The 27,148-nt window shown below is 66.7% G+C and overlaps 1 protein-coding gene across 2 annotated transcripts; it reads right to left on the bottom strand.

Moving 5' to 3' along the window:
- On the bottom strand, positions 1 to 25,184 carry TTYH3 (tweety family member 3). 2 transcript variants are annotated; one of them, XM_042240383.1, is made up of 15 exons: positions 24,861 to 25,184; positions 11,211 to 11,380; positions 10,740 to 10,851; positions 10,381 to 10,601; positions 9,989 to 10,084; positions 9,751 to 9,823; positions 9,391 to 9,466; positions 8,369 to 8,424; positions 7,632 to 7,724; positions 6,968 to 7,060; positions 6,166 to 6,302; positions 5,618 to 5,791; positions 5,140 to 5,215; positions 4,369 to 4,469; positions 1 to 2,962 (listed from the first exon to the last, which is right to left on the bottom strand). In XM_042240383.1, exons 1-14 carry the CDS (start codon positions 24,981 to 24,983, stop codon positions 4,401 to 4,403), a joined length of 1,569 nt encoding a protein of 522 aa, XP_042096317.1. In that variant the 5' UTR covers positions 24,984 to 25,184; the 3' UTR covers positions 1 to 2,962; positions 4,369 to 4,400. The 2 variants fall into 2 exon arrangements, with proteins under 2 accessions (XP_042096317.1, XP_027816989.1); XM_027961188.2 differs by lacking the exon at positions 4,369 to 4,469.
- Between the last annotated feature and the right edge of the window lie 1,964 nt (positions 25,185 to 27,148).

Here is a 27,148-nt window from a genome sequence, read left to right as displayed (position 1 = left end):
TGTTTTTTAAAATTTGTTTATTTTAAAACATGAAACCCAAGCTGAATAGAAACCACAGAAATTACATTGACGAGAGTTTTAGTATTTGCCAAGAAAAATAAAACCCCCAGCGAAATAAAAATCAAATCCCAAACCCAGTTTTACAAAAAAAAAAAAAAAAAAGCTAAAAAAAAAAAAACCCCACACACACACCCAGAAACACAGCGACATCACATACAGCCATGGCCCTATGGAAGTTTGGAGAATGCCAAGCGGTCCAGGCCTCGATCCCCGCTCAGGATGCTAAATCAATCTTGGGTGGTGGGGGCGGGGACCTTGGAGGGGGAGTCTTAACAAAATAACTTGGAGAGATATATGTAACAAATATAACGTGGTGTGGCACACAACCATTATGGTTAAAAAAAAAAAAATCCCGCACAAGAGGCCCCAGTCCCTGCTCGTCTTTGGGACCACCACCCACGCACCCGCACCCCGCTGGGCAGGGGTCCTGGGACGGGGAGGGATTGGCGCTTGGAGTGGGATTGCATAGTGAGATGGGGTGGACGTGGAGGGGACATCCGATCAGGCCAGGGGACCTCGGGACTGGGAACGTGCGCCTGCCCGCGGAGCCCCACCAGGGAGGGACCGGCCTGGAAGCCCTTCTACCCGCGGAGCCCTCGCCTTCTCATCCACGCGGTCGGGGACCACCGCCCGAGAAGCTGCAGGGCCTGCGGCCGGGCGAGGACCGCAGGTGCGGGATGTGGAGGCCCTGGGCCTGGACTGGTTAGAAGGGCCTGAAAACAGAGCAGGAGGAAAACCAAGGGCGGGAGGGCCCCCCCCCCCGCTCAGGACCGAGGCTTGGTCTTGCTGCCCTTTCGACGTCCGCGTCTTCCTTCCTGCACCCTCGTGACTGGGCGGAGCTGCGCGGGGACGCGGGCGGACGGGCACGCGCACCCGCAGAGCTGCTCCCGCGCGCCCGCCCCCGGCCCTCAGGCGTCTACATTCACATTTCGGCGGCCTCGCGGCCTTTGTGCTTCTGAGCCGCGGCCCGGGGCAGCACAGCTGGCGCTCCCTCGGGCTGAGGCAGAGGCAGGGAGGCTCTGCCTGGGCAGGGGCGCCCAGAGGAAAACCGGGCAGTTGGGCTGTGCCTCTGGCCTGCGGGGGGCCCAGGACAGGGCACTGGGAGGCCCTCGGTGAGGTCTGGCCGTACGCCAGGGCTCAGATGCGCGGCTGGGGGCCCGCAGGCACACCTGGGGGCCCCTCTGTTTGCCCACTCACAAACCCCCTCTCCCGGGGGCCCCCTGCGGTCAGAGGGCCAGGGGCCGCAGGCCGCTGTGGTCTAGCTCTGGGCCCACCCATCCTTTTGGTCCCAGACACCAGCACACTGAAGAGATCCTGGAGGAAGTGGAGGCAGCTTCTCTGTGGGCCACCTTGGGGAAGGGGCGCTGCCCTGCTGCTCCGGGAGGAGCCCCCTACAATGTCTGTAAACTGCCCGGCCTCATGGGCCCTGGACTGTGCCCCAGAGGGGCGGCCCCGTGGCTCTCTGCTGCCTCTGGGGGGACACAGGCCAGAACCGCACCTGGCCTCTCGGTGGCCAGCTGGCTGGGCCGGGCAGGCATCTCCCCACCTTGACTTGGGGACGGCCCCGCCCTCTGCGGTAGGAAAGCACAGCAAACACTGTACACGAAGCCAAAAGCACCTTAGGGAAGCCTTGTTCCCGCTTCACAGGTAGGAGACGGAGGCCACAGGGGCCTCAGTTCTCCAGCCGAAGGGACATTCATTCCTGAGGACACGGTCCCCTGGGGGCAACACCTGCCCAGGGAGGGGTCTCCAGGCCCTCGGGCTGCCTCTTGGTCTTGACCCCCCCCCCAGCAGTGCCCCGAGAAGAAATGCCTTCTCCACCCCAAAACCCAGCCGGCTCTCTGGGGCTTCATCTCCGGCCTGGACTTGGCCTCACGTTCGTGGACCGTGGGGTGCCCAGGGCGATCTCTCTCTCGGAGGCTGGAGTGAGGTTAGTGGTTAGTCCAAAGAGGGGCGGCAGGGGCCAAGGGCACCGTCTCAGCCGGCTCGGGTGCAGCTCCCAGGCTGGCCTGTCCTGGATGCAAAGGGAACCGGAAAGGGGGTGCCAGCCGGCCTGCAGCCCGCCCGCCCTAGAGATGACTGGTGTGGTTAGTGCAAAGAGCGAACCGGGTGGAGCCACCGAGCCTCCGGGGGTGGGCGGGAGGGGGTTTGGCACCAGGAGGGCGGCCAGTACTGGATGAGCAGCCTGGGCCCGGCAGGCACCTGTCTCCTGCCACCATGGACGGCCGGATGCCACAGATGGGGGCTGCTGCGGGGAGAGAAGCAGAGAAGGGGGGACCCCCCAGGAGGCTTCTGGCAACTGAGGCGGAGGAGCCTGGGGTGGGGGCGAGAGAAGAAAGGACAGATGCTGCAGGTGTGCGAGGGTGCCGCGGGGTCTCTGCACGCAGGAGACAAGCAGGCGGGCACACGCGCCATCGCTCGAGACGCCCGGCACCGAGGGGGCACCGTGCCCAGCAGCCTGTGGAAGGAGAGGGGGCAGACGCAGCCCAGCTGTGGGGGGGGGTCGTCAGCACATCTGGCCCCAGCGGGGCAGAGGCGTGTGGGGGCTGGGGGGCCCGGGCAGCGTGAGCGGCACCCCAGGGGTCCAGGCTTGTGACCGAGGAGAGGGTGTTGGCCCAGAGCCCCCGCGTTGCCCCGGGAGGCAGGCCAGGAGTCTGTCTCCGCACCCCTGCAGGAAGGGAGGGCAGGGCCGAGTAGCCGCAGAGGCACCCACGGCAGGCCCGGCGTACGCGGGGAGGGTCCGGCAGGTGGCCACGGGTGCAAGCAGGGAGGCTGGCACGGGAAGGAGTGGGGCGATTGGCACGTGGGGCGGGTGGCGGCCGGGCGTCTAGTGCCCGCTGCTGCTGGACTCGGGGCGAGGCTGGCTCGTGGCGAGGTACTTGGCTCTCATGCTGGAAGTGTACTGGAGGGAGAGAAGGGGAGGCCGCTGGTCAGCGGGCGCTGGGTGCGGCTGGGCAGGGCCTTGTGGGCTGGGCCGGCCGGCTGGCAAAGAAGCAGAGCAGACAGCCCCAGGGGACGCAGCTCTGGGGAGCCCGCTGGTCCAGGCACGGCAGGCATCTGGAGCCCTGTTCCCCAGGCCCAGGAGGAGGACCAGCCCTTCTCCCAGCGAGGGGAGCCCATCAGCCCCCGACCCCCATCTCGGGCATGGAGCCAGAGCGCGGAGGTGCCCCCTGCATCCTGCACGCCCAGGACCTGAAGGCCCCACAGCACAGCTGGGCGGCCGGGAGGAGTGTGTCAGCAAAGGCGGGGCCAGGCTGTGTCCAAGGGAGGGTGGGACAGCCCCCAAGGACCCAGACAGCCAGCGTCAGTGTCGCAGGAATGAGGCGGCCCCGCAGCCACTCTGCCCTGGCCCCCAGGGAAGGACCCGGAAAGCCACAAAGGCCCCCTGGGGCCCAGGTGACACTGCCACCCGCTCAGGTGGGAACCAGACTGTGGGCCCCTGGCGGGTCACAGGCACGGACGGAGGCCGCTGGGGGCAGGGACAGCCTGCCCGTCTCGGCCACTCTGGTCCAGCCCGAAGTGCGAAGCGCCCGCTCGATACGCACACGTGTGCACACGTGTGCTCAGAATGAACACATGTGGAAGAGAGGTGTGTTCAGGGCAGGCGATGCGCAAAGGGCCACGCGCCCGTCGCAGGGACAAAAGCCAGCGTGTGTGCCGAGGCCGCCAGCAGGAGGGAGCCGGCCCTGCGGCCATGCGCCCCGGATGCCCACCGCGCGGGCGTCAGGACGGACCCTGCCCCCTGGGCCTGGGGAGCCCTCCCACACGGAGGCGAGCTGGAGGAGGGAGGGGCAGCAGGCACTGGAGGCCATATCGTCATTCCAGGGACAGGCAGCGTGGGTCGGGGGGCGGCTCAGAGCGTGGGAGGAACCGTGGTGGGCGCCAGCGCTGGGCGAGGGTGGCTGCAGCCGTCGGCACGCACGCTTCTGCACAGGCGCGGTGACCCCTCGAGGGCAGGGTCTGCTGCCCCGCCTGGGGCTCCAGCGCTCGGCCTCCCAAGCCCAGGCACCCAGCGCCGGCGAGCACATGCTCCCGGTCCCAGGGAGACGGTCTCCTCCCCACGGGGGATGGGACGGGCGGTGGCCACCTGCAGCTGGACCAGATGTGAAGAGGAGCTCTGTGGGGGGCTCGCTGCCTCTGGAGTGAGGGTGACGGCCCAGGGCCAGGGTCCCTGAGGCCCACGCACCTGCGCTGGCCCTGCGCTGGCCCTGGGGCCTGCCGGAGCAGGTGGCAGTGAGCAGTGGGCACAAGATGCAGAGGTGTGGGCGAGCAGACAGCACGGGGCGGGGGGCCCAGCTGGGTCAGTACCTGTCACTCTGAGGACACGGCCACCACAGCCTTCAGGCACTGTTCAGGGGCTTAAACTGCCAGCCCGTGTGGCCGCCAGAGTCCAGGGCGGCCAGATAGCGCTAGGAGGGTGCGGGGCGGGAGGAGTGCAGGAAAGAGAGAGAGAGAGGGCAGCCTCAACGCCAGGCGAGGACCGGCCCGAGTCGGGCCGCGGGTTTAGCCTAGAGCGCCGCTGGGGGATCCGCCAGGAGCACACGCAGCCTGGGGCCAGGGCGGGCCCGAGGTCAGCTGAGAGGGACCGCTGCATCGGCGGGCGTGTGTGTCTGAAGCCAGATGGCCCTTAGCTTCTCCGGCCTGCTCCTGGAGGCCCGCCACCTCCAGGAAGCCCTTCAGGACCCGTGGCCTCTGTAAGCTGCTTTCTTTGGCACCAAACCATCCTATCCCCCTTTTCATGTCTCATTCCCGAGACCAGAAGTGAAGCTAGCAGAGCCCAAGGCCAGGCCCATCTGGAAGAGCCTGGGGGAGACCTGGGTCGAGTTCAGGAAGCTGAGGGAGAAGCTGCAGGGCTCAGGTGGGCGGAGGTGCCCCGGCCTCCTGGAAGAGCTCACGCGCACAGGCCAGTGGCCCGCCCGAGGGCCCCGGCTGGGGCTCCCCCTGCAGCCCCGCACCGAAGGCTCAGGGCAGCCTGTGGGGCCTGTGCCGCCCGGGAAGCCACCGCGGGCATGAAGCGGCGGGGCGGAGCCCCCACCCTGGCCTCAGACCCCCCGCTCCAGCCTCTGGCCCGAGACTTACTGAAGGCGGCGGGGACTCGCGCCCAATGAGGGGGGTGTTCTCACAGCGAGGGTTCTGGAAATTGGCATTCTGGCTCCTGAGGTGAGAGGAGAGGGCCCTGGGTCAGTGGGCCCACCTGGGAACCAGGCAGACCCCATCCCACAGACAGCCCGCTAGCGAGTGCCTGGGGTCCCAGGAGCCCAGCAGAGAGGGGCTGCGAGCAGGCCCATGGCTAACGCTGCCGCCCCAGCCCACCACGTGGCCAGGCCTGGGGCCCTTGGCTACAGGATCCCATGTGCTGACCAGACTCTGTCTGACAGTGGTCCCCTGTGGCCTCCACCCAGGGGTGTGGCAGCAGCAAGCACTCAGAGCCCGGGAGCTGCCCCGCGTGCAGGGCCCCCTCCACCCCCGCTCCGCGCCTCGCTCAGGCACCCCAGGACAGTGGCTGCACCCTGAGCAGCCTACCCAGCGCCCGGCGCCCTGCGCGCGCCCAACTCACATGTACTCGGTGACTGGGGCGTTGCTGACGGTGTGGGCCGCAGCCGGGATGCTGGCCTCGCTGCCGTAGCTGCTGCCACAGCTGTACAGACTGGGCATGTGGACACGGTAGAGGCTGTCGTGCGCCTGCCGAGGCCCTGGGGCGGCCTCCTCCTCCCCATCCTCGTCGGGGCCTCTGCGGGAGGGACACCGGCGCGGGGTCAGGCCTGATGCTGGCACGGGGCCGCAGGCCAGAGGCCAGCTCTGGGGCAGACATGCCTGCTTGCAGTCCTGGGTCTGCAGGGCTGTAGGTAAGGCTCCCGGGGACACAGGGAGGGGACCCCGCTCAGGTGGGGACCCTGCCCCTGCCGGCTGCTCGCTCGCCTGTCTCCCAGGCTGGGGGCCCCTCTAGGCCGGTCGTGAAGCAGGAGCGCCCACCTCAGACCCACCGGCCTCGTGGTGGCTGCAGAGCCCCGGGAGCTCCAAGGGGCAGGGGCTACACCGTGGGGCATCCCGGAGGTGTGGCCCCAGGCGCCGCGCGGCCCCCAGGCGGGCCCCAGGATCCCTCACCTCTTTTGCTGCCAGGTGTGCGGGACACTGCATACGATGGAGCTGAACATGAGGGCCGTGACGAAGGAGAAGAGGGCCAGGTAGATGAGGCCCTCGACGCCGTCGTAGCAGAAGCCCGTGAGGGCCTGCACATAGTCCTGGGGCCGGGCATAGAAGAGAGAGCGGGAGACGCACAGGGTGAGATGGAGCGCGCGGGCCTGAACCATGCCAGACCCAAGGCAGGCAGAGGCCCCGTGACCCACCCCGCCCCCGCTGCCCACCTCCCGCCCCTCCCCCAGCCGCTCTCCCTCCTCCCGTAGTTGCTCCCCTCCTCCCCCAGCTGTTCCCCTCCTCCCCCAGCTGCTCCTCCTCCTCCCACCCCTCCCAAGCCACTCCCCCTCCTCCCCTAATTGCTCCTCCTCCCCCAGCTGTTCCCCTCCCCCCCAGTTGCTCCCCCTCCTCCCCCAGCTGCTCCCTCTCCTCCTCAGCCACTCCCCTCTTCCTGCCCCTCCCCCAGCAGCTCCCCCTCCTCCCCCAGCTGCCCCCTCCTCCTTCCCCTTCCCAAGCCACTCCCCACCTCCCCAGCTGCTCCCCCTCCTCCCGCCCCTCCCCCAACAGCTCCTCCTCCTCCCCAGCCGCTCCCCTCCTCCTGCCCTTCCCCCAGCCACTCTCACTCCCCCCACCCTTCCCCTAGCTGCTCCCCTCCTCCCCTAGCTGCTCTCCTCCTCCTGCCCCCCCTCCTCCCCAGCCGCTTCCCCTCCTCCCCACCCCTCCCCCAGCTGCTCCCCACACGGGCCCAACGACGGCTCCGGGAGGCTCTCACCAGGTGCAGGCTGCGGCAGTCCACCAGGGCAGTGAGGTGCTGCAGGTTCACCTCTGTGCCGTTCAGCACCTCCTGGACACGGAGCAGGGGGTCCTGGGGGGTGGGCACCACGCGAGGCCAGCACAGTGCTCAGGAAAGGCTGTCGAGCCCGGCAAGGCCTCCCTCCACCCTCACCTGCCAGCAGGAACCCCTCCTTGACTGCCCCCCCAGTCTTGGCACAGGCCCTGAGGACCCTGGGCTTTGAGCAAAGGTGATCCCCAAATCTGTGCCCTGACCTTGGGGGGCGGCTGAAGGTGTGAGGACAGCGGGGCGCATGGGGCCACACTGCCGCCGCAGGCCTGCACTGTAACGGGAGCAAACACGTGTGCAGCTCCCGACACGGCCCTTGCGACTGTTTCAAGGGAGATTTTCACAGTATCTTAAAGGACAAAACGTTATCCAGAAGACTCCTGAGCAGCATGACCCTGGTGCTATAGTGTGTGTGTGTGAGCATCACTAAACCTACCCAAGTCCTTGGGGGCATGAAGGCAAGGATGGGAGGAGGGGAGCGCCAGACCCCCCGCAGTGCCCCCAGGAAGCGGCCTGAGCAGTGGCTGCACCCGCCTCCCTCTCCAGGTGACAAGAGGGAGCCTGTGGGCTCCAGAGCTGGCCCCCAGCCCCTCACCTTGGTGGCGGGGTACTCCCACGAGACAGTCTTCAGGAGCTCAGCCACCACGTCCTGCATCTCCACCAGCGCCTTGTGGCTGCCTGACAGCTTCTGCTCCACAGAGAGGCTGCTGAGTCCCACGCGGGTGGGGTGGCCCGTCTCCCTCCCCGAGGTCCCCAACCCCCCACGGGGCGGGCTGGCTCCAGTGCCAGCAGCTCCCGCCAGCCCCAGGGCCGTCCAGCCCATGGGGCCCCGAGCTCCTGGGGTGGGACGGCTGTGCCCAGCAGGCTGCTCTGTGCGACACCTTTTCTTGGCCCCCAGGATGAGCACACAGAGGCAAAACAGACCACGGAAAATACAGCATCTTTAAGGCAGATACGCAGTCCGGAGGACCCAGAGGGCCGCGTGGGGACGTGGGGTGACGGGCAGTGGGCCATGTGGTTTCCGTTCAAATTCCACATCGGCCCAGACAGTTACTCCACACAGTGGACACAGGACCCCTCTGCCATGGGACACCCCCAGGCTCCTGCTTTGTCAGGGAGGCATCCGGGTCTGTTGTAAAGGACAGCCCAGGAGATGCCAGGCGCCCAGGGACTTGGGGGCATTGAGCAGGCCACCCTGAAAGGCTTGTGCTGAGGGCACCAGGGTGGGGACCCCAGGGGCCTGACGAGGTGGGGGGGCCTCACAGTCAGCGGGCATCTGGGGGTGGGGGCCAGGGCACCAGACGCTCTGCAGGGGCAGGGCTTAACTCTCACCTGCTGGAAGGGGTTGGCGGCGTGAGGTGAGCAGGCCAGGTAGTACTCCAGGATGTCTGCGGAGAGAGGTGCAGCTCAGTGACCCCGGCCGTCCACATGCGCCGTGCCACACGCGCGTCACACATCTGCATGTATGCTGACTGTACGCGTGCTTGCTTGCATGTATCTTTACACGCACGCGTGTGCCTGTGTGTGCATGTCTGAGTAGAGGTGTACCTACACTCGGATGCTTGTGTCTGTACACACGGATGTCTACGTGTGCACGACTGTATACGTGTACTACAGGTACTTGTGCACATGTCTGTGTCTGCGTGTAAGCGTGCAGGTGTGAGGGGGAAGTGGTCTCCAGGGATCCTGGGGCCAGGGCCCAAACCCTTCTGTCTTGAGCTGTATTCCTGCAATGGGCACAGTTCTCTTGGAGGGCTGCCTCATCCCTCCCGTCCTGGTGAGCAGCAGACAGGTCACGGTGGGAGGCGGGGGGCACGGAGTCAGAGGCCAGCTGGGCAGGCATCTGCTCACAGACCAGCTGGGCAGAACAGTTCTTAGGCCAGAATGTCGCCCCAAAGTGGGTGCAGGTAGCCTGCCTGCTTGTCCCCATTAAAACAGGCATCCATCGTGTCCAACACTCAAAGATGGGGGTTCACGCACAATTCTGATTTTGCAAACCTAGGGGGTGCCAAGCCCAGCCAGAGCTGAAGGAGAAAATCTGTACCCTAACTGCCTAACCCTGGCACTGCCCTGCCCTGTGCCCTCTAGCCCGTTTGGAGGGCTTTCTGGGGTCCAGCGCAGGGTGGGGGCTGGGAGCAAGGCCTAGCAGAGCCCAGGGCAGCCTCTTCACAGCGCATCTGTACTCGGCACTGAGGTCTAGGCTCCTACGGAGCTTATGTTGGAAAACAGAATAAAGCGCCCACTTGGAGTGAGCCACCTGTCCAGGGAGCCAGCACACGGCCTGACCAGATGGCCTGTGGCTCGCGGACAGGAGCGGGCACTCGCAAGCGGCTGGGACTCGACCACAGACTCACCCCCGCTCAGCACAGAGTGCTCCTCCACCATCCGGGTCACGTAGGTGTCGGGGTCCACGCAGAAGTCACTGGAGCCCTGGGGTGGGGACAGGCAAGGAGGATGGGCTACCAAGCGGGGGCCCCGAGCCCTCAGTTCTCAGGGGTGGAGCCTGGCCCCCCAGCATCTGCGTGTGGCTCAGGAAGGTGGTGCGGCTCTCTGGGGCCGGGGGTGGGGACTGACTCGCTGTGTGCGTGTGACAGGTCCCCTGCCTCTCAGGTCCTCGGTGTCCCGCGGAGGAGGGCAGGGAGGTGAATGTGGCATCCCCACCCCGTCCCCATGCCCCACCAGCAGACGGGCACCCCCGGCCCTCCGTCACCTACCACAGACACGGCCAGTTCCAGGCCCAGGGCGCCCCAGCTGATGATCAGGGCCAGCACCCCCAGCAGGCAGACCCTTGGGGCAGAGAGAGTCAGTTGGCACTCTCCATCTCCTGGGGTGAGGGCTGCGCCCCACGCCAGGCTGGACCCGAAGATGAGGGAGGGCGGGTCAGGGCTGACTCGGGAGATGGGTGCTGCAGGTGCCTCAGCCCTCCCCTGCCCCAAGGGCCCTAAGACTCACCCTACCAGGATCCCCTTGGAGCTGCGGATGAGGCCGACCAGCACCAGGAGGCAGATGGCCACGTCGAGCAGCAGCAGGCCCAGATAGCCCAGCCACCTGCAGGGACACAGCACGCCTGGGCTGGGCACGGGGCCAGTCCCAGGGTAGGAGCAGGGGGTGCTGGGCAGAGCTGGGCAAACAGCCCGGGGCCCAGAGGAGCGTCCACAGGCATTCTGGGTACAGAGATTGGCCTCTGACCTTGTAACAGATGTCCCAATGGGGGACTCCTGCCGGTGACCACCAGTGACCCCAGCCCCTCCCCCAACAAGACCTCAGGCACTGGGAGCTGGAAGCGGACTGACCCAGAGAGAGGAGCGGGCACCAGCGGGGGCAGGCAGGAGAGGGGGACGCACCTGTACCAGTCGTAGAGATCCACCTGCTCGGCCAGCGCCTCCAGCGACACGGCTGTGTTCCTCCAGAAAGGGATGGCCGCCGTGTAGCCCAACAGTGTCTGCAGCAGGCCCTGTAGCCGCTGGACCGCCCGCAGGGGCTCTGGCCTCGCGGCCAGCTGCCGCTCCAGGCTCTGCAGGCTGGGCTCCGCCGTGCGGTTCAGGGCGGCTGCCGTGTCCCACACCTGCTCCAGGTTGGAGGAGGCAATGAGCCAGGGCACAGACGGCGCCCGCACACGCCCACGTCTCACTCACACACATGCACACACACCGGTGTAGGAGCAGGAAGAGACCCCCCCCCACCCATCCATGCGGCCACTCACGCGGTCCTGGACCCCTGCCACAGTACGGTTGGCGTGGCGGAGAGAGTAGGTGGCCCGATGGATGCCGTCACTGGTCTCCCCATTGCCATAGAACCCCACGGCGATACCGGCGCTGGGACAGGACGGGGCCGCGTGAGGTGGCAGGCCTGGAGGCCCCCGCACGGGACTCGGCCTGCCCGGCCCCTCCCAGCCTGGCCCCGCCCCGCCCCGCCAGCCCCGCCCCTCCCAGTCGGGCCCCGCCCCGCCCCGCCCCTCCCAGTCGGGCCCCGCCCCGCCCCGCCAGCCCCGCCCCGCCAGCCCCGCCCCTCCCAGTCGGGCCCCGCCCCGCCCCCGCCCCGACAGCCCCGCCCCTCCCAGTCGGACCACGCCCCGGGCCCCGCCCCGCCCCCCGCCCCTCCCAGTCGGGCCCCGCCCCTCCCAGTCGGGCCCCGCCCCGGGCCCCGCCCCGCCCGCCCCGCCCCGCGCGCTCACCTGCAGACCAGCGTGGCGATGATGACGCACCAGGCGGTACAGCAGCAGTCGGCGTCCAGGTGCTCCTCGCTCTTGCGCCGCCGGCAGCACAGCCAGAAGGAGTAGAAGAGCAGGAAGAGGAGGTCCAGGGCGAGGCCGGCCAGCGCGGCGGCCCCCAGCAGCAGCAGCGCCTGAGGGCGGCGGGGACGCAGTGTTGCAGCAGGGGGTCCCAGGCTGACTCTGCACCCAACCCCAGGAGCGGCCGATCCCACCGGTGCCCCCGGCCCAGGGGCCACGGGTCCCCAGCGCCTGAGTGACGCGCCTGTGCGCACCCAGACCTGGGACCCCAGACTCAGCGTCTTCGTTCCCAGACATCTGGGCACTGTCCAAGCCCCACTTGCAGGGGCCAGGTGGGCAAGACCATGGGATCACCTCTCCTAAGCCCTCCCAGGCCTTCTCTGGACACCCCTTGGCCGCCCTTGCTGCAGAGACAACCAGCCCTCAGGGGGGCCTGGAAACGCCTTCCTCACGTCTTAACTCTCGGGGGTGTGGCTGTAAGCCTGGGCAGCCACTGTGGGGTGGAGTGCCCCAGGCCTGCCCGCCCCTGCAAGGGCCCCTCGGGACCAGAAGCTCAGCCAGAGGCCCTGGGACTGCCGGATCACAGCCCTGGCACCCAGCGACTGTCTCCCGGGAGACGGCTGCCAGGCAGCAGACGGAGGATGGCACTCCCTACCCTCCCAGGAGCCAGCTGGCCCCAAAGGCCTCCTGCCCTGACCCTCACACCCCAGGGCAGGGCTCCCCCCTGCACCCCCAGCCGTAGTCCCTGGGGGCTGCTGTGCTGTTTGGGGGCCTCTGTCCTCCCTAAGAAGTACAGGATGGGCACCTTCTTGGGAGAGGCCAGGGCATCAGTGAGGCTGCAGCGTGGGTGGGCCTGACAGCACCTGACCACCCTGCTCACGGGGTGGGCGGCACAGCCCATGTGCTGGCTCCAGAGGGGCCGTCACTCATCATGGTCCCAGGGGCTCACGTTAGAGGGACTCTGAGGCCAGGTGGGCAGGGGTGTTCAGGGTCACACGGGGACACCAGCCAGGCCATAGCAGGGAGCCTCTGGTGGCCATCAAGGGCCTGCCAGAGAGACAGGTGCCAGTCACGGGGGTGAGTGCTCATCTTAAGGTGCCTAGCATCAGCTGCAACCCCCACCCCGCCCAACGCTGCCCACAGCAAACAAAAGGGTGCTTGGAAAAGCAGTTTCGCGGGTGGGCTCTGCCCGCGCACGCACAAGCTGGGCACCAAGCACAGGGGCCACGGATCCTGTAGCCCCTTCCTCACGGGTCAGAGGGGGTCACTGCCCCCATGCTGCCTGCAGGCTCCTCCCCTAAACCCTCAACCAGAACCCACTGGCAGTGAGCTCCCAACCCCACGCCCTGCCTGCCCCCACTCCCGGGGTTCTGCAGGCCCCGATGTTCAGCCCTGCGTTGGCAGCAGCCACCACCCCCTCCTGCCCCAGCAGGAGGCTACCCCCTGGTCCCCAGCAGTCCCCTGGCCAGCTTTCCGCTCCACCGACCTCACAGCCCCTCCTCTCCTGCCTGACCCCACCATCACCCCCAGTAAGCGCACCTGCACACGTCCTCTGGAGGAAATCCCTCCGGGGGTGAGGAAGCCAGGGATCAGGGGTGCAGGGCAAGGGGCGCCCAGGCTGGGGCCCTGAGACCACCCAGCCTGGCAGCGAGCGAGGCCCGGGCCTACAGGCTCGTCAGGACTCATCAAGGCCTTGACCACAGCTCAGACGGAGCCAGGGCCACCCGCTCCCCTCCACCCTGGGATAAGCGTGACTGGCCAGGCAAGACCTCGGCACCTGGGGTGAGGCTGGGGCGGGGCTAGGGTTGGCGGGGGGGCACTCCTGTGGGAAACGTGGTAGGTGCCAGGGCCTGGCGGGCCCCCAGCAGACACAGCCCCTGTCTGGAGGAAGCAGGCGCTGAGGCCTGCGGGGCGTGAGCCAGGGGCTGTGGAAACCCCAGGAAGCAGGCCCAACGGGAGCAGCAGTGCAGGTCTGGGTGGGCGCAGCCCAGTCCAGCAGGTCAGGGGAGCGCGCTCCGGGCAGAGGCCGCTGCAGCTGACCGCCCAGAGGGCACCACGCCAGGCCCGGCGCTCGGCAGGCGCTCCGGGATCTCCTGTGGCTTTGATTTTTTTTGGTTACTGGTTTTCTTTCTTTCCTTTTTTGATTTTCCTTTTTAAACCACGAACCGTACTACCTTTATAATTACAACACAAACCCAGAAACGTGTTAGTAGCTCTTTTCAGCCAGGCGTGGGAGGCGCCTGGCCCGCACCCAGCTCCGCCGCGTGAGCCCCAGCGCGCCGCCCTCCTGCGGGCCCGCTTCCCCTCCTGGGGACCGAGGTGCCCACGCCCTCCCTGGCCGCCACGTGACCGCGGGAGGGGGGTGGTGTGCGGCAGAGCTGCAGTGCCCCAGAGCAGAGGCTGAGGGGAGGGATGCCCTGGGTGTTGGCACCAGGAGGCCGAGGACTGCCTGCTGCTGGACGGGGTGGAGGGCTCCTGCCCAGCCCAGCGGGCGGGCAAGCTGAAGGGGCCCCGAGTGTTGGGGTCAAATGCTGCTCCGCCTGGTGCCAGGAGCTGACCTAGTCAATGCCCCCATGCCTCAGTTTCCCCGTGAGTAAAACAGAGGCAGGGCTACACCGAGGAGGGCGTGAGCTCACAGGTGTAAAGGCTGAGAGCAACGCCTCCATCGGGGAGACCCCCAGGGTGCCACGCCCATGCCAACTCCGCCCAGGGGGCCGGGTCCCTGCTGCCAGAGAGGAGTCCAGGCCACTCATGGACAAGGTGAGTGCGTGCCTCCTCACGCCCACACACGCACGTTTACGCCCGTACATGGCCACACAGGTGCACACGCTCCCTCATGCCCACACACGCACACTCACCCAGGCGCACGCACGTGAGGGCGGCGTCCTGAGCCCCAGCAGTGGCGGGCACAGCAGCCCACGCTGGAAGCTCTGTGAGCACGGACGGGCCCGGACACCTATCACAGGCACAGTCCTGCCGTGGGCCCCACAAGCCACAGCCCTGGGGGAGCAGCCGCTTCCCGCCACCAGCCCCACCTTACAGGGTGGAGCCCACCTCCAGTGCCTGGAAGGCTCAGTCCGGGGCGTGAGGGTGAGCGCGTGTCCTGGGGCTCAGAGAGGGACACCTGGGGAGAAGGGTGACTTCCAGAGACTTCCCTGGGGACAGCAGAGACCCCAGGGGCCACAGTCTCCCCCTTAGCCCAACAAGGAAGCCGACCCCTGCCCTCCTGTCCGTCTGCCCAGCTCCAGAAGGCCCTTCCTGGGTGAGGGCGCTCTGCCACTTCTGTGCTGGGCCTGTCTGCCCACAGCCCCCTGCCCCCCCATGGGTGCTGGAAAAGCCTCGCTAAGCTCATCAACCTGGCTGGGGCGTTGCCCCCTCGGGGCCTGAGGCCTGGTCTACAGTGAACACTTAGAAACATGAGGCCCCTGCCCCCCACCTCAAGCTTGGACAGGACAGTTTCCCCTTGGATGCGGCTCGCCTTAAACCATGACCCCCCCCCGGGCTGCTGGTGGGGCCCCCCGCACGGCCCCAGGAGGTAGGCTGCAGGGGCCGAGGTCAGGACAACCCCCCTCAATCCCAAGGAGGTGACGGCATCCTCCAGTTGACACAGGGTGGGGCTGGTCCTCAGAGCTCAGGGTCCCAGCCCCCTGAGGCAAACAAGCCAAGCCCACGTTGAGTGCGAGGGCCAGGGCAAGGCGGGGGCGCTTGGCCCCGGGCAAGGGACCCGACTTGCCCTCTGCCCTCGTCCTGAGGCCGGATTCCCAGAGAGCAGCCTTCCACTGGACTCCCGCGGGTGCCCCTCCCCTCCAAACTGCTCGGGGTCCCTGCTGAATGGGAAATGTCTGGTCAGCATCTGGGCTCTGACCAAATGGAATTTTCCGTCTGCGATGGAAGTGACGTCAGCACACGGCCAGGCACTGCGGCTCCTGTCCTGACCGCGGGCCACAGGGCTGGCATCAGCGCCTGGGGCGTCGCAGGCTCGCTGCGAGGCTTCGCCTGGACACACGTGCACCCACCCCTCCAGGCCCTGAAGCTGCCGTTTCTCAACCCTGGACCACCTGGCCCCTCCCAAGGCCCTGCAGCCCCTGCCATGGGGCATGTCCACCAAGGAGGCCCAGGCCAGGCCCTGTGCCCACAAGTTCCGCGGGCTGGGGGCCCCCAAGCCCCCACCCGCTCTGGAGACGCTCGACGAATCAGCGCTTGGGGTCTGAACTCACTCCATCCAGGGTGGGCCCAGGCCCACATCTGAGGCCTATTGGGCGAACCAATGAAACCTCCACCTCCAACAAGTCCTCCCAGGGCAGCAAGGGGAGCAGGGCCAGGGGCCCCAGGGAGCGGTGGGCTCCATGTGCAGGTGGGTGGTCCCAGCAGGGTGCGGGGAGCCCCAGCTCAGCCTCAGGCCGGCTGGCTGCAAGCGGGGGGCCCCAGCCAGGCCTCTGAGGGGAGGGCCACGCTGTACCACCAGATGTTAGTAACAGAAGCCCCAGGCATGGTGCTCAGCTCCACTGCAGATGGGAGAGCACGAGGCTGCGAGCCTGTCCCGGCCACCACCCGCTGCTGGCCTGCTCCTTCGGCACAGCCTGGGCACAGGCGGCCAGCCTCTGCAACTCCCAGCGCCAGCCCAGCTGCACTGAGGCGCCCCAGGCCAGCAGGCTGGGAGGGCCAGCGTGCGACCCTGGGGCAGCCCTTCCGTGTGCTGCCACACAAGGCGGGTCCAGCTGGGCGTCCTGGCAGCACGTGGCCTGGAGGCCTGCGAGGGGGCGTGCCCCACATGGTGAGCTCGGCGGAACCGCGGACAAACTGCCTGCGAAACACCCAGTCCTCCCACCACACAGCCGCTGTGCCACCCGGCAGCTGACCCTGAGGGCTGGCCGGCCCGCTCAGCCCCTCTGCAGCCCTCCATGGCTGGGAGACCCTCCCAGGCACGGCAAGGGAGAGCTGCAGCCAGCAGTCCAGGGGAGGCCGGGCGGGCTCTGGAGGTCCTCCAGGTCACGGGGCTAGTGGGCGGGGCAGGGGGTATGACTGCAGCCTGAGGCCTCACCGCTGCTGGGTCAGGGGCTCTCCCAGGGCCAGAGTCCCCGAGAAGGCCACAGCCAACCGGCCTGCCTCCTGCCGCATGAACCCTGCCCCATCTCATGCCAACGCTCTCTGGAAGGCAACCTGGCCAGCTGGTAATGGGCAAGGCTCCCAAGAGGCGGCGAGTCCAAATTCCACACTGCGAGCTCACGGGTCCAGGCGCTGGCCACACCTGCCTCCCTGGGGCAGGGAGGCTGGACTCGGCACACACGGGGCCCTCGGCCCAGAGCCGGCCCCCAGACACTAGCACACAGTATCCACACTCAGCACCGGGCCTGGCCCTGGGCACTGGGGGCGTGGGACCCCCAGACACAGCTTCTGCTGGGCTGGGCAGGCGTCTGCCTGGACCCCCGCGGTGCAGGAAGGGCAGAGGCTGTGGGAGCCAGACAGAGCAGGGGAGGGGCACAGAGGCTTCAGGGGGTGTCCCCTCACCCGCCATCGTGGGGGCGGCGGGTGCCAGCAGGGCACACTGAGGCATGAGCACTCCCAGGGAGGGACAGTGAGTGAGGGCTGACCAAGGTCCAAGCTGCAAACCTGTATCCAGGAGGCCCCTGGCAGCTGGGACCAGGTGGGGGGTCAGGCTGAGCCCGATCCCTGACAGCGGAGCGAGGGCTCTGCAGGACGAGGTCGGAGCATGCGGGTGGAGTGGGGGAGCCACGGGCCTCTCCAGCGCCTCCAGGGTTGTCCTCCCTGGCCCCAGGGCTGCCAAAGGCCCTTCTCCAGAGGAAGAGGCCAGGCAGGGGCGTCCAGGAGGCCGGCTGGACCCCACACCCGGGCGCCATCTGGGAACCCATCCAAGTCCTGGCTAGAGCCCTGGCCTGGGGAGGAAGGAGGGGGTCTCCCGCTGGGAAGGCCGCATGCCACCTGGCACTGCCCGCTCCCCCAGGGTCTGGGCCTGAGCGCCCTGGCAGCCCAGCTGTATCCATGGCCTTGTGGGTCCCCAGACCACCCGGGGCAGAGGTGGCCCATCCTCCAGGCCAGGGGCCTGGGGCCAGTAGGACCCCCAGGGCCCCCCACACTGACATAACGGAGGCAGGGCCAGAGCCAGCCCAGGCCTCCTGGGGAAAGTTCTGGAAAAGGCCCCCCTCACCTCCTGGGCCGGGCTGGGTGGGAGCTGAGCTGCCTGTGCGGCAACCCCACCCCCAGCACGCTCGCTGAGGCTCCCACACGCTGGCCAGAAATTAAAAACAGATTTTCCACCAGACCAGGCTTGGGTTTCACAAATTCCAGGATGGTGAGCTCGTGGCCGTGCCGGGAGCGCGGGAGGGGCCCAGCTTTCGGCCCGAGCCCCGAGACCCGGTCCGAGGTCCAGGCTGCCAGCGGCACCTCCCCTCCTCACGGCACGGCCCGCGCCCGGTTACCGGCAGGAGGAGGTCCGGCTTGGGCTGAAGCTGCGGAAAGACGCCCAGCCCAGGACCCCGCCTGCGCCCCCCAGGCCTGGGGCCACGTGCAGGGAGGCCAAGGCCCCGCCCTCGCCCCGCCCGCTCGCGGAGGAGACACCGAAGAACCTGGCGGCGCTGCTGCCCTGGGGCCTCGGAGCCGTGAGCCCGTCTATTTCGGTCCGGGTGCCCTAACGCATCTCCCAGCGTGACACCCAGAGACTCCGCGCTCTGCGCCAGCCGGCCTGCGGGCGCCGGCCTCAGACACGGCCAGGAGCTGCCGGGCGGGCGGACGGCCCTGCCAGGGAGACGCGGCCCTGGGCGCCCCGCCCCGCCCCGGGCCATCAGCCCCCAGGGGCGCCCGCGGTGGTCAGGACCCAGGTCAGGGCCAGCCCAGCCAGAGCAGGGGAGCCTGAGGATGGCCCCGCGGCTGGCACTCAGAGGCAGACAGAAGGGGTCACGTGGGCTTTGGGCAGCCTGGCCTCGCCCTGCGCCCTCAGCAGACAGGGGACATGCCTAGCCACGAGGGGGCCCGCGGACTAAACCAAGCACCGTGAGGCATCTGCCCTCCGGAGCCCACCGGCCCCAGCAAGGGGACCCGGGAAGGGCTGGGGCACATGGGCGGGCACGCAGAGCCCAGGCCTCGAGTAGGGGGGGGTGCCACGGGGCCAGGGGAGGGGGGTCACGAGGGCCCCGCCCAGCCCATCCGCTCCCCCAGGCCTGGCCCAGGGGGTCACTCCACCCTCCCCTCGCCCTGTTCCCTGAGGGCACACCTCACCCCGGGCGCTTGCCCGGCTGTGGGCAAGGACTAGAGCGGCCTCATGGGCAGCTGGCACCAGACACAGGCCTGGTCCTGCCTCGGACTCTGGGCTGGAGGCCGGGGGGCCCGCTGCAGCCTTCGCAGCTGTGTCCACAGCACGAGGGACAACCACTGCCTTGGCAGAGGTCCACTGTGCCTGGGCCCTCGGGAGTCCTGCTGGGCAGGCCGCAGACGCAGTTCTGGGGGGCGTTTGCCGTCCTCATCTGCAGCAGGGACCCCGGGGCAGGCCAGGGCCATCGGTTCAGGGGTGTCCTCCAGCAGTGAGGGGCTCTCCACGCTGGGCACCAGTGCCTGGGGTGTGTCATCCAAGCCTCGCCGCGCTGGGCAGGAGCCCTACTGTGTGTCTGCCCTCACCCCCCAGCACCCGGGGAAGCCCCCGAGGCCCATGGGTGCATCCCCACACAGCACAGGGCTGGGGTGGGCTCCCCGCAAACCCAGGAGACAGCACGGGTGCAGCTGGGCTCTCCCAGCGTCCTGCTGTTCCCACCCCTGCCCTCGGTCACGTGCCCCCAATTCCTCGGGGGCCACACGGGGTGCTTTCCACATCTGTCACCCAGACCCTGGGCTGCAGATTCGGTTCCTCTTCCCCAGCCATGGGCTCGGCAGAGCTCCTGTGGCCTGTGGGGGTCTGGTCCCATCCGCCCCTGAGTCCTCCTGAACTGGCATCAGTGGAGGGACCCAGGGAGCCGCCCGACCAGCCTCGGAACCACACAAGGGGCTGTGTCCGCAGGCAGGGGGGACTGCAGGGCTGGAGTGCTGGGCTGGAGCCAGAGGCTGCCTGTGGTTCTCTGCTTCTGATGCCGGCTGGCCAGCGGCCTCAGTTTCGCTTCAGCAGGGGGAATGGGGTCCGCCCCCAGGGAGGCCGTGTGGCTTCCCAGAAACATGCTTACGACAGACAGCCTGAGCCTCTCAGAGCCACGGACACCTGGCCAGAGCCTGACCCAGCGCCCCCGGTCAGAGCCAAGACGGCTGCCCGCCCTCCCTCCACGTCCCTGGGGCTGAGCAGCACAGTGCTGGGGACAGAACCAGGAGCCCCGAAAGGCCCAAAGATGGGGCCCAGCAGTGCAGACCCTAACCCTGACCCACACAACACCAGGCCCCTCAGCAGGCGCAGATCTGGGCAGAGGCAGCCGCCCTCCCAGCACCGTGACCCTGGCCAAGAGGCACCCAGCCAGAGTCGGTTTCACCCAGCAGGGCTTTCTCGGCTCCCCCACAATGCATGGGCCCTGCACGCCCAAAGCCCAGTGCACAGACGCTGTCCACACAGGGGGCACTCAGCTTCCACACCGCCCCTCGGCGCTGTTCCTTTGGGGGTGTTTCTGGCACTTGCAGCCTCAGAATCCTGACCTGAGAGGTGCGTGGCATGCTGGGCAAGCTAAGAACCCAGGACCAAGGATGTGGTCCCCAGGCTCGATGTTTAAAAGCAGGTGACGACTTCTAGTCTCAGGCGGCACCCTCCCCGGGTTTAAGGCAGGGACAGACTCCAGCTGCAGGGACTTCTTCCCTGTCTCCACACTCTTTCCTAGTCTCCAAATATTCCACGAAGGTGTCTTGCTTTCATACACTAGAAGAGAGGCGAGAGACGCATAACCAAAGCGAATCCCCTTCTGAGCGTGGGGACGATGCAGAGGGCCAGCACACCTGCAGGCACACGCAGACCCGCCTGAGTCAGGAACAAGGCCAAGGGGCTGCGGTCTGCGAGAGGAGATCACCAGCCCCAGTGCAGCCCCCAAGTGGCCCTCAGGCTGGGCTCACCGTCCCACCACCACCCCGGGCACAGAGAACTCCCAGCTCAGGGGCAGCACCTTCAGACCGGTGGGACTCCCTTGTTCTGGGCTGAGGCCCAGGCTTCTCTCTGCTTCGGGGCCTTTGCTTGTGCCTACTAGGACACTCCTCCCCAAGGTCTTAGCCACCTCAGGCTTATCTTCAGGGTCTCAATAGGAACATCCAGGCACTCAGGGCTTTAATAGGTAAACAGGCCCCACACACCGGGCTGCCCTGGTAGGTGAGCTGGTGTGCCCACTGCATACCACACTCCAGGTGAGTCCTCACCCTCTGGGCATTCCAGGAGAGGGAGCGCCTCCTACAGGAAGCCTTCCCTGACTGCCAGGCTTCTGCAGGCCTAGCCGACCTGATCACTGCGCCACCACACCAGGCTGCACGGTTCTCCAGCTCACAGGTTCGAGCCTCTCCTGAACTAGCAGAGGCAGTGAGCAAGAATGAGAGGGACAGAGGGCAGACAGTGGGTTTGAACTCTACCTCAGGACACAGAGGGTATGGGAGGCTTGGGAGGGAGGGGTTGGGAAGGGCTGGTAGGAGTTAAGGGGGCAGTTCCCCCCAAGTGGAACCCAGAAAGAAAGAAAGAAGAAAGTGAAGTCACTCAGTTGTGTCCGACTCTGTAACCCCATGGACTGTAGCCTACCAGGCTCCTCCATCCATGGGATTCTCTAGGCAAGAGTACTGGAGTGGGTTGCCATTTCCTTCTCCAGGGGATCTTCCCAACCCAGGGACTGAACAGGTCTCCTGGACTGTAGGCAGACGCTTTACCAGACCACCAAGGGGAGCCCAGAGAAGTGGTTAAACCCATCCAAGTGGGTCCACCTTCACACAGGTGGGAAGCTACAGAGCTGGGGCCCAGGCCTGGCGCCCTCAGCCAGGCACCCCCACTCTAGTCTGCAGAGAAGGCAGGCTCTGAGATCACCACCCCCGCCCCCGCCTACAGCCCTGGCCTTCACTGTGGACTCCAGATTGGCCTCAGGCCACTCCAGGTCACAGGCTGTGCAACTCCCAGGAGGCTTCCTCCCTCCTCAGGGTGGAGTCCTCCCCCTGCACCCCACCACCAGCTGCCCCGGGGTTTGGGGAGTCCTGGCACCCTGGCAATAGCCCAGCCCCCAGGGAGTCAGACCAGCAGCCAGGCAGGCAGGGGGTGTGGGGCGGAGCAGCACAGAGCAGACCCCGGAGTCCCTTCCGCCCACTCCCAGCGCCTGCCAGCCCACCTGTCCCAACAGTCCCCAGAGCACCCACCCTCCTGCAGTCTGTCCCCTAGGCAAACATCATGAGCCCCCGAGACGCAGATGGACGGGCCAGGGAGTCCCTTCTCTCTGGGATGGAGGCCTTGGGAACACGGGAGCCCAAGACCCTCAGTCCCCAAAGTAACTGCAAGATTTTAGGGTGCAAAATCCGATCCATGGTGCTACAGAGGGTCCAAGCCCCCAGCACAGGGCCAGTCAGGGCTCTGAGAGCGCCCATAACAGCTCTCATCAGCTTTTCATCCCTCAGTCACATCCGCTGCAGGGCCAGCCGTGGGGGACTCAGGAAGCCCCCACCCCACAAGGCTGATTCTGGCTCCCCGAGGGGCAGGAACAAGAGGCCCGAGGAAGGATTCTGGTCTACCGCCCACTCACCACTCACAAGAGCTGACTCATCAGAAAAGACCCTGATGCTGGGAAAGGCTGAGGGCAGGGGGAGAAGGGGGCGACAGAGGACGAGATAGTTGGATGGCATCACTGACTCACTGGACGTGAGTGTGAGCAAACTCCAGGAGATGGGGAAGGACGGGGAAGCTTGGTGTGCTGCAGTCCATGGGGTCACAAAGAGTCAGACACGACTGAGCAACTGGACAACCTGCTCACTGCGTGATTCCGGGCCAGTCTCCTCTTTAAGCCTCAGTCTGTTAATCCTCACAGTGGAGCAGTTATGCTCACCTTCCAGGCTTGTATGAGAAAAGGTCAGTGATAGCCCAGTGAGCACCCCCACACAGGGTTTGGCCCCTGGGGTTTCCAGAGGATTTCACCGGGCTCCGAGCAGTGGATGGCTGGCAGAGGAAACAGCAGAGCACAAAGGCTGGTCTCCCCAGGCCATGCCACCCCCTGCTCTTGCCTCAGGCCCCACCTTCCCCTGGATGGCCTCAGCAGCAGAGGCCCCCTCTCTGCACAGCGAGAAGAGGACGCCAGGCCCCTGCAGCCCAGGTGGGCGCCAGGCACAGACGGGCCCCCAGGCTGAGTGGGGCGCCCCAAGTCAGGAGGATGAGGGGTTCCCCGTCCACCAGTGGGAGGAGGGCAGCTGTCCTCGCACACTAGGAGTGCTCCACCAGGGGAGGCAGGGGAGGCCCCAGGCGGTGGCCCTCGCCAGACCATCACCCACCTGCCCAGGAGGGGAGCTCCGTGGGTGGCACAGCTGGCACAGAGCGGGAGCGTGGGGCCCTCACATCCCTCCCAACCCTGCAAAGGAGGCGCCCCCGTCCGGATCTCAGGATGGCATGGGAGGGCAGGGGCAGGCCGCACGCCCAGGCCCAGCTCACTCCACAGCCCCGAGCCGGCGGTGGAGGTGGCGGGGGATGGAGACAGGCTGGTTTCCACACCGTGAATTATTCAGTGGTTAATTCTGCTCCTCGCAGAGGAGGCGGGAGAGTGAGTGAGTCAGAGCCCTCCCACAGCGGGGCAGGCACAGCGCTCTCTGAGGAGGCCGGGGCACCAGCCCTGATCCTCTCAGGGGCAAAGGGCCCTGCAGGAGGTCAGGCTCAGCGGGGGTCGGGGGGGGCCCGGCCACCAAGTGGACGCCTCCACTGGCCAGAGGCATCGGCCTCTGGCTCACTTCCCATTGCAGGTCCAGGCAACTCAGGGGGCACTCCTAGGAGGGATGGCGGCCAGGTCAGCCAGGGTTGGCAGCATGTACAGGCGGCAGCCCACGGGCCAGCGGGAAAGCTGTGTGGGTCACAGACACCCCAGGTGCCCCTGGAGCTTCAGGACTGGCAAACGGCCGAGAACTTCCTAAAGGAAGGTACGCTGTCCTGCTCGGTGGCAGCAGAGCCTCGGGGACAGGTGTGGCAGCCACTCCAGGGGACGCTCCGGGGGTGCGCAGGAGTGGCGTCACCCCCACCCCGGTCAGCTCCCCCGGGCTGGCCTTCTACAACATGGGCGTCCAGTTTTGTAAGAATCCTGCTGCCTTGGACATGCCTAGGCCAATCCCTCGCCCCCTTTCTAATCTGCTTAGAAACAGATCAGCAGGCCTGGGGAGCCAAGCACCAGGTAAGTGCTGCGTGTGGGGCGGCAGGCCCCCTGCAGAGCTGGGGTGCTTCTGGTTCTCCTCCTCAGGGCAAGGGAGGCTGTGAGGACAGAGCTGGACGCCCGGGCTGTCTTGCGAGCAAAGCCGCTCCCCCCCCGCCACTCACCCTAGGGCTCTGCATTCATCACCAAAGAGGAACTCAGACATGCTCTGGGCGACCAGGCACCCAGTCACTGGGCCTGTGGAATCCGGATCCCCAGGCAGGAAGGAAATGTCCACAGCCTGGTGCCCTGGCCCGCACTCAATGGCAGTGACATAGTGGTGGGGGTGGCAGTGGGGCTTGGCACGACCCCAGACCTAGGGCTCCACTGGTAGAGCCTGGTTCCTCAGGGAGAGGGCTGAAAACGGTCCGTGCCCACCCCCACCCCACAAGGTCTGCCCAGACTCAGCCCCTTTCCAGCCTCCCAGACTGAGGCCCATCTTTTGTCCCTGTGGCCAGGCCTCCCCCCATCCCTCCCTCAGGGCTACAGGCAGTCGGATCTCCGGGAAGGCACTGTGTGTACACTCCATAGCTTGGTCCAGGCAGGGGGTCGTTACCAGCCAGGGAAGACTGGCATCCATGTAGACCACTCACCCACCGAAATCTTGGCAGTGAGTGGCCTTTCCCGGCTGGGGCTGAGGGGGCCAGACTCCCCTCCCGGCTGCACCACTGCTCTCGGGCATGGACGTGGCTTCAGAGCCCTGGCTCCTCTGGGTTGGGGGCTCTGCGGGCAACACCCACCAACAGCCCCTGCTCAGGGGCCTGGGCACACACTGACAGCAGGCAGAGGGGTCTCCATGGAGGGGAGGGAGTCAGCTCCTCCTACCCCAGCAAGGAGGGAGGGTCTTAGCGACTCCAAAGGAGAAGGCTAGAATCGGCAGGAGGGCTGTGGACCCTCCATGTGGGCTGGTGGGTGGTCCCCTTAGATTCTCCAGCAGGGGAACCCCGTGACCAGGAGACTCTCTAGAAGAACGGGGTGCTGTGCCCCACAAGGAGGTGTGGGCCATAATCCTGGATGCAGGGTCGGGGGGAGCCTTTAGACCCTAAAGGAGGTGGGGACCATGACCCTCGAGGGGGAAGGGGGCCCAGGGTCCGCGGAGGAGGAGGGGGCCGTGACCGCCGGTAGGTGACAGGAAGCCTTTAGACCTTGCAGAAGGCGAGGGCCGTGACCCTGGGAAGGGGGTTCGTGACCCGCGGGGAGGGGGGCCGGGACCCTCGGAATTGAGGGGCCGTGACCCGGGACCGGACCCCGCGACCCAGGGAGCCCGCGTCACCTGCTGGTAGTCGGTGTCCTCGGGCCGGAACTGGCTGCTGGTGGCCTCCCAGTGCAGGTCGAAGTGGGGCAGCCGGTGCAGGAGGCTCACCCACCAGGGCGCCGCGTAGCTGACCCCGGCCATGGCGGGCCGGCCGCGGGGGCGCGCGGCCGTCGCGGGGCTTCCTGGCTGGCCTGGGGAACGGCGATCAGGGGCCCGCCGACCCCGGCCTGGCCGCCCGCATCGCCCGCGCGCTCCTGGGCCCGGCCCGGCCCGGCTCGGCCCGGCTCGGCCCGGCTCGGCTGCGCTCGGCTCCGCTCGGCCGCCCGCGCCCGCCGCCTCTTTGTTCGCCGCCGCGGCCGCCGCCGCCGCCGCCTCCGCGCGCCCCCGCCCACCGCCCGCCCGGACCCGCCCCCGCACCGCCATTGGCCCGTCGCCCGCCGGCCACGCCTCCCGCTAGCCCCGCTGCGCGCCCCGCCCCCGGGCTGCCATTGGCCGTTTGGGCGAGGCCCCGCCCACTCGGTACTCCCTCCCCACCCGCCGCGGGGCCCGGGACGGGGAAGGCGGTCCGGACAAGCAATCCCGCCCGCGGTCCCTCCGTCTGTCGCACGTGGAGCGGCACCTCGCCCGGGCGCGCGCCCGTTGGTGGGACCAGTGCGCGTTCATACGCCGGCTGAGACGCCGGGCAGGGGGCCCAGAGGCCTGTCTGCGTGATTTGGTGACCTGCAGCCATGTGATCTTGGGCAAGTCACTTAACCTCTTTGTCCAACAGTGTCTGTAAATAGGGAATCCGATAACTGTAGAAGGCTCAGAGCATCAGAATGTGATCCAGTCAGAGTAAGTGGCCGCGTGAGGTGAGCGGGTAAATTCAGTCCCTACTGGGCCTGCCTTTGGGGACAGTTGGGTCTTTCGTCAAGACCTAGAAGAAAGACAGTGCCCTATCCTGGTATCCTTGAGCCTGGATATTCAGGCAGCTGTCAGGGAGGGCTGAGCATGGAGTTTGAAGCCACACACACGGCCACACTTCCCAGAGGACGCCGTCATGCCTGTTACTGAGACAGGGACCTCCTAACAGACAGGGGGGCTGGAAGGCAGTCCCAGGCCCTGCACACCCCTCTCTGTGTACCCCGGGGGCAACAGGTGCTTCCTCTTGGCTCTGGCTTGTCACCACCTTGGGGTACAACTTCTGGACCTGCTGCATTCTGAGAAACAGGTTTTAGTTGCATGCGTGGGATCTAGTTCTCTGACCAGGAGTGGAACCCAGGCCCCTTCATTGGGAGCATGGAGTCTTAGCCACTGGACCACGAGGAAGTACCCCGTCACACACACACTGAGTTCTTTTCTGCCTTCAAAGAAACATCACAAAATTATGCATTTTTCTCTGGTAGTGTCAGAAAACCAGACCCAAACATTTCATAAATGATAACTTGGGTGTGTGGGGTTGAATTCTGTCCCCACAAAAGATACCTCTAAGTCCCAACTCTTGGTGTCTGTGACTGCGATCTTAGCTGGAAGTGGGGTCATAGCAGGTGTGGTCGAGGTAAGATGAAGCTGGATGAGATTATGGAGGGCCCTCCTCCAGTGACAGTGTCCTTATTAGAGGGAAACTGAACACACTTCAGAGACACAGAGATGCGGAGGGAGCACCGTGTGAAGATGGAGGCAGAGACGGGGTGATGTGTTCACAAGCCAAGGGACCCCAAGGACTGCTGGTGCCACCGGAAGCTGGGAGAGAGGGTGGGGCAGATCGCTCTCACAGCCTCAGAAGGAACCAAGCCTTCAGCGTCACAAAGAACGGTGACACTGTGAGCTCGGACTTCAGCCTCCAGAACTGAGAGACAAGACCTTTCTGTGGATTAAGCTGCCCGGCGTGTGGTCCCGTTGCAGCAGCCACAGCAAACGCATACACCAGGCTGTTCAGAGCTTCAGGTGGGCAGCACTCCAGGTCTGTGGTTGCACAGAATGGCAGAGGGGCTTGTCACTGATTGACACTGGCAATGGACTTGGTGCATGAGCCCTTTCCCCAAGGGGACCCATGGAGGAGGAGTGAGGAAGGAGGACCGGGGTAAAGAGGAGGAGGGGCCCGCAATACGCAGTTCTGGGAAAGCGCTGCCAAGGCCTCTCCTAGTGGAGCCTGAACCTGGGGCTCAGGTTCAGACCTCCTCACAACAGGAGGCCCGATGTTGCCGAGGAAGTCCCCGTGGAGCTGAACGTCTGCTTTCCTGGGGGCTAAGCAGGCTCCAGGGGCTCTAGGGTCTGGCGCTTGCAGCTATGGGATCCCAGCATCTTTACTCCCATCCTTGATCTGC

The sequence above is a fragment of the Ovis aries genome, chromosome 24 (genome assembly GCF_016772045.2).
Source record: "Ovis aries strain OAR_USU_Benz2616 breed Rambouillet chromosome 24, ARS-UI_Ramb_v3.0, whole genome shotgun sequence".
Taxonomy (NCBI): domain Eukaryota; kingdom Metazoa; phylum Chordata; class Mammalia; order Artiodactyla; family Bovidae; genus Ovis; species Ovis aries.
This window is presented reverse-complemented; position numbering and strand designations above follow the sequence as displayed.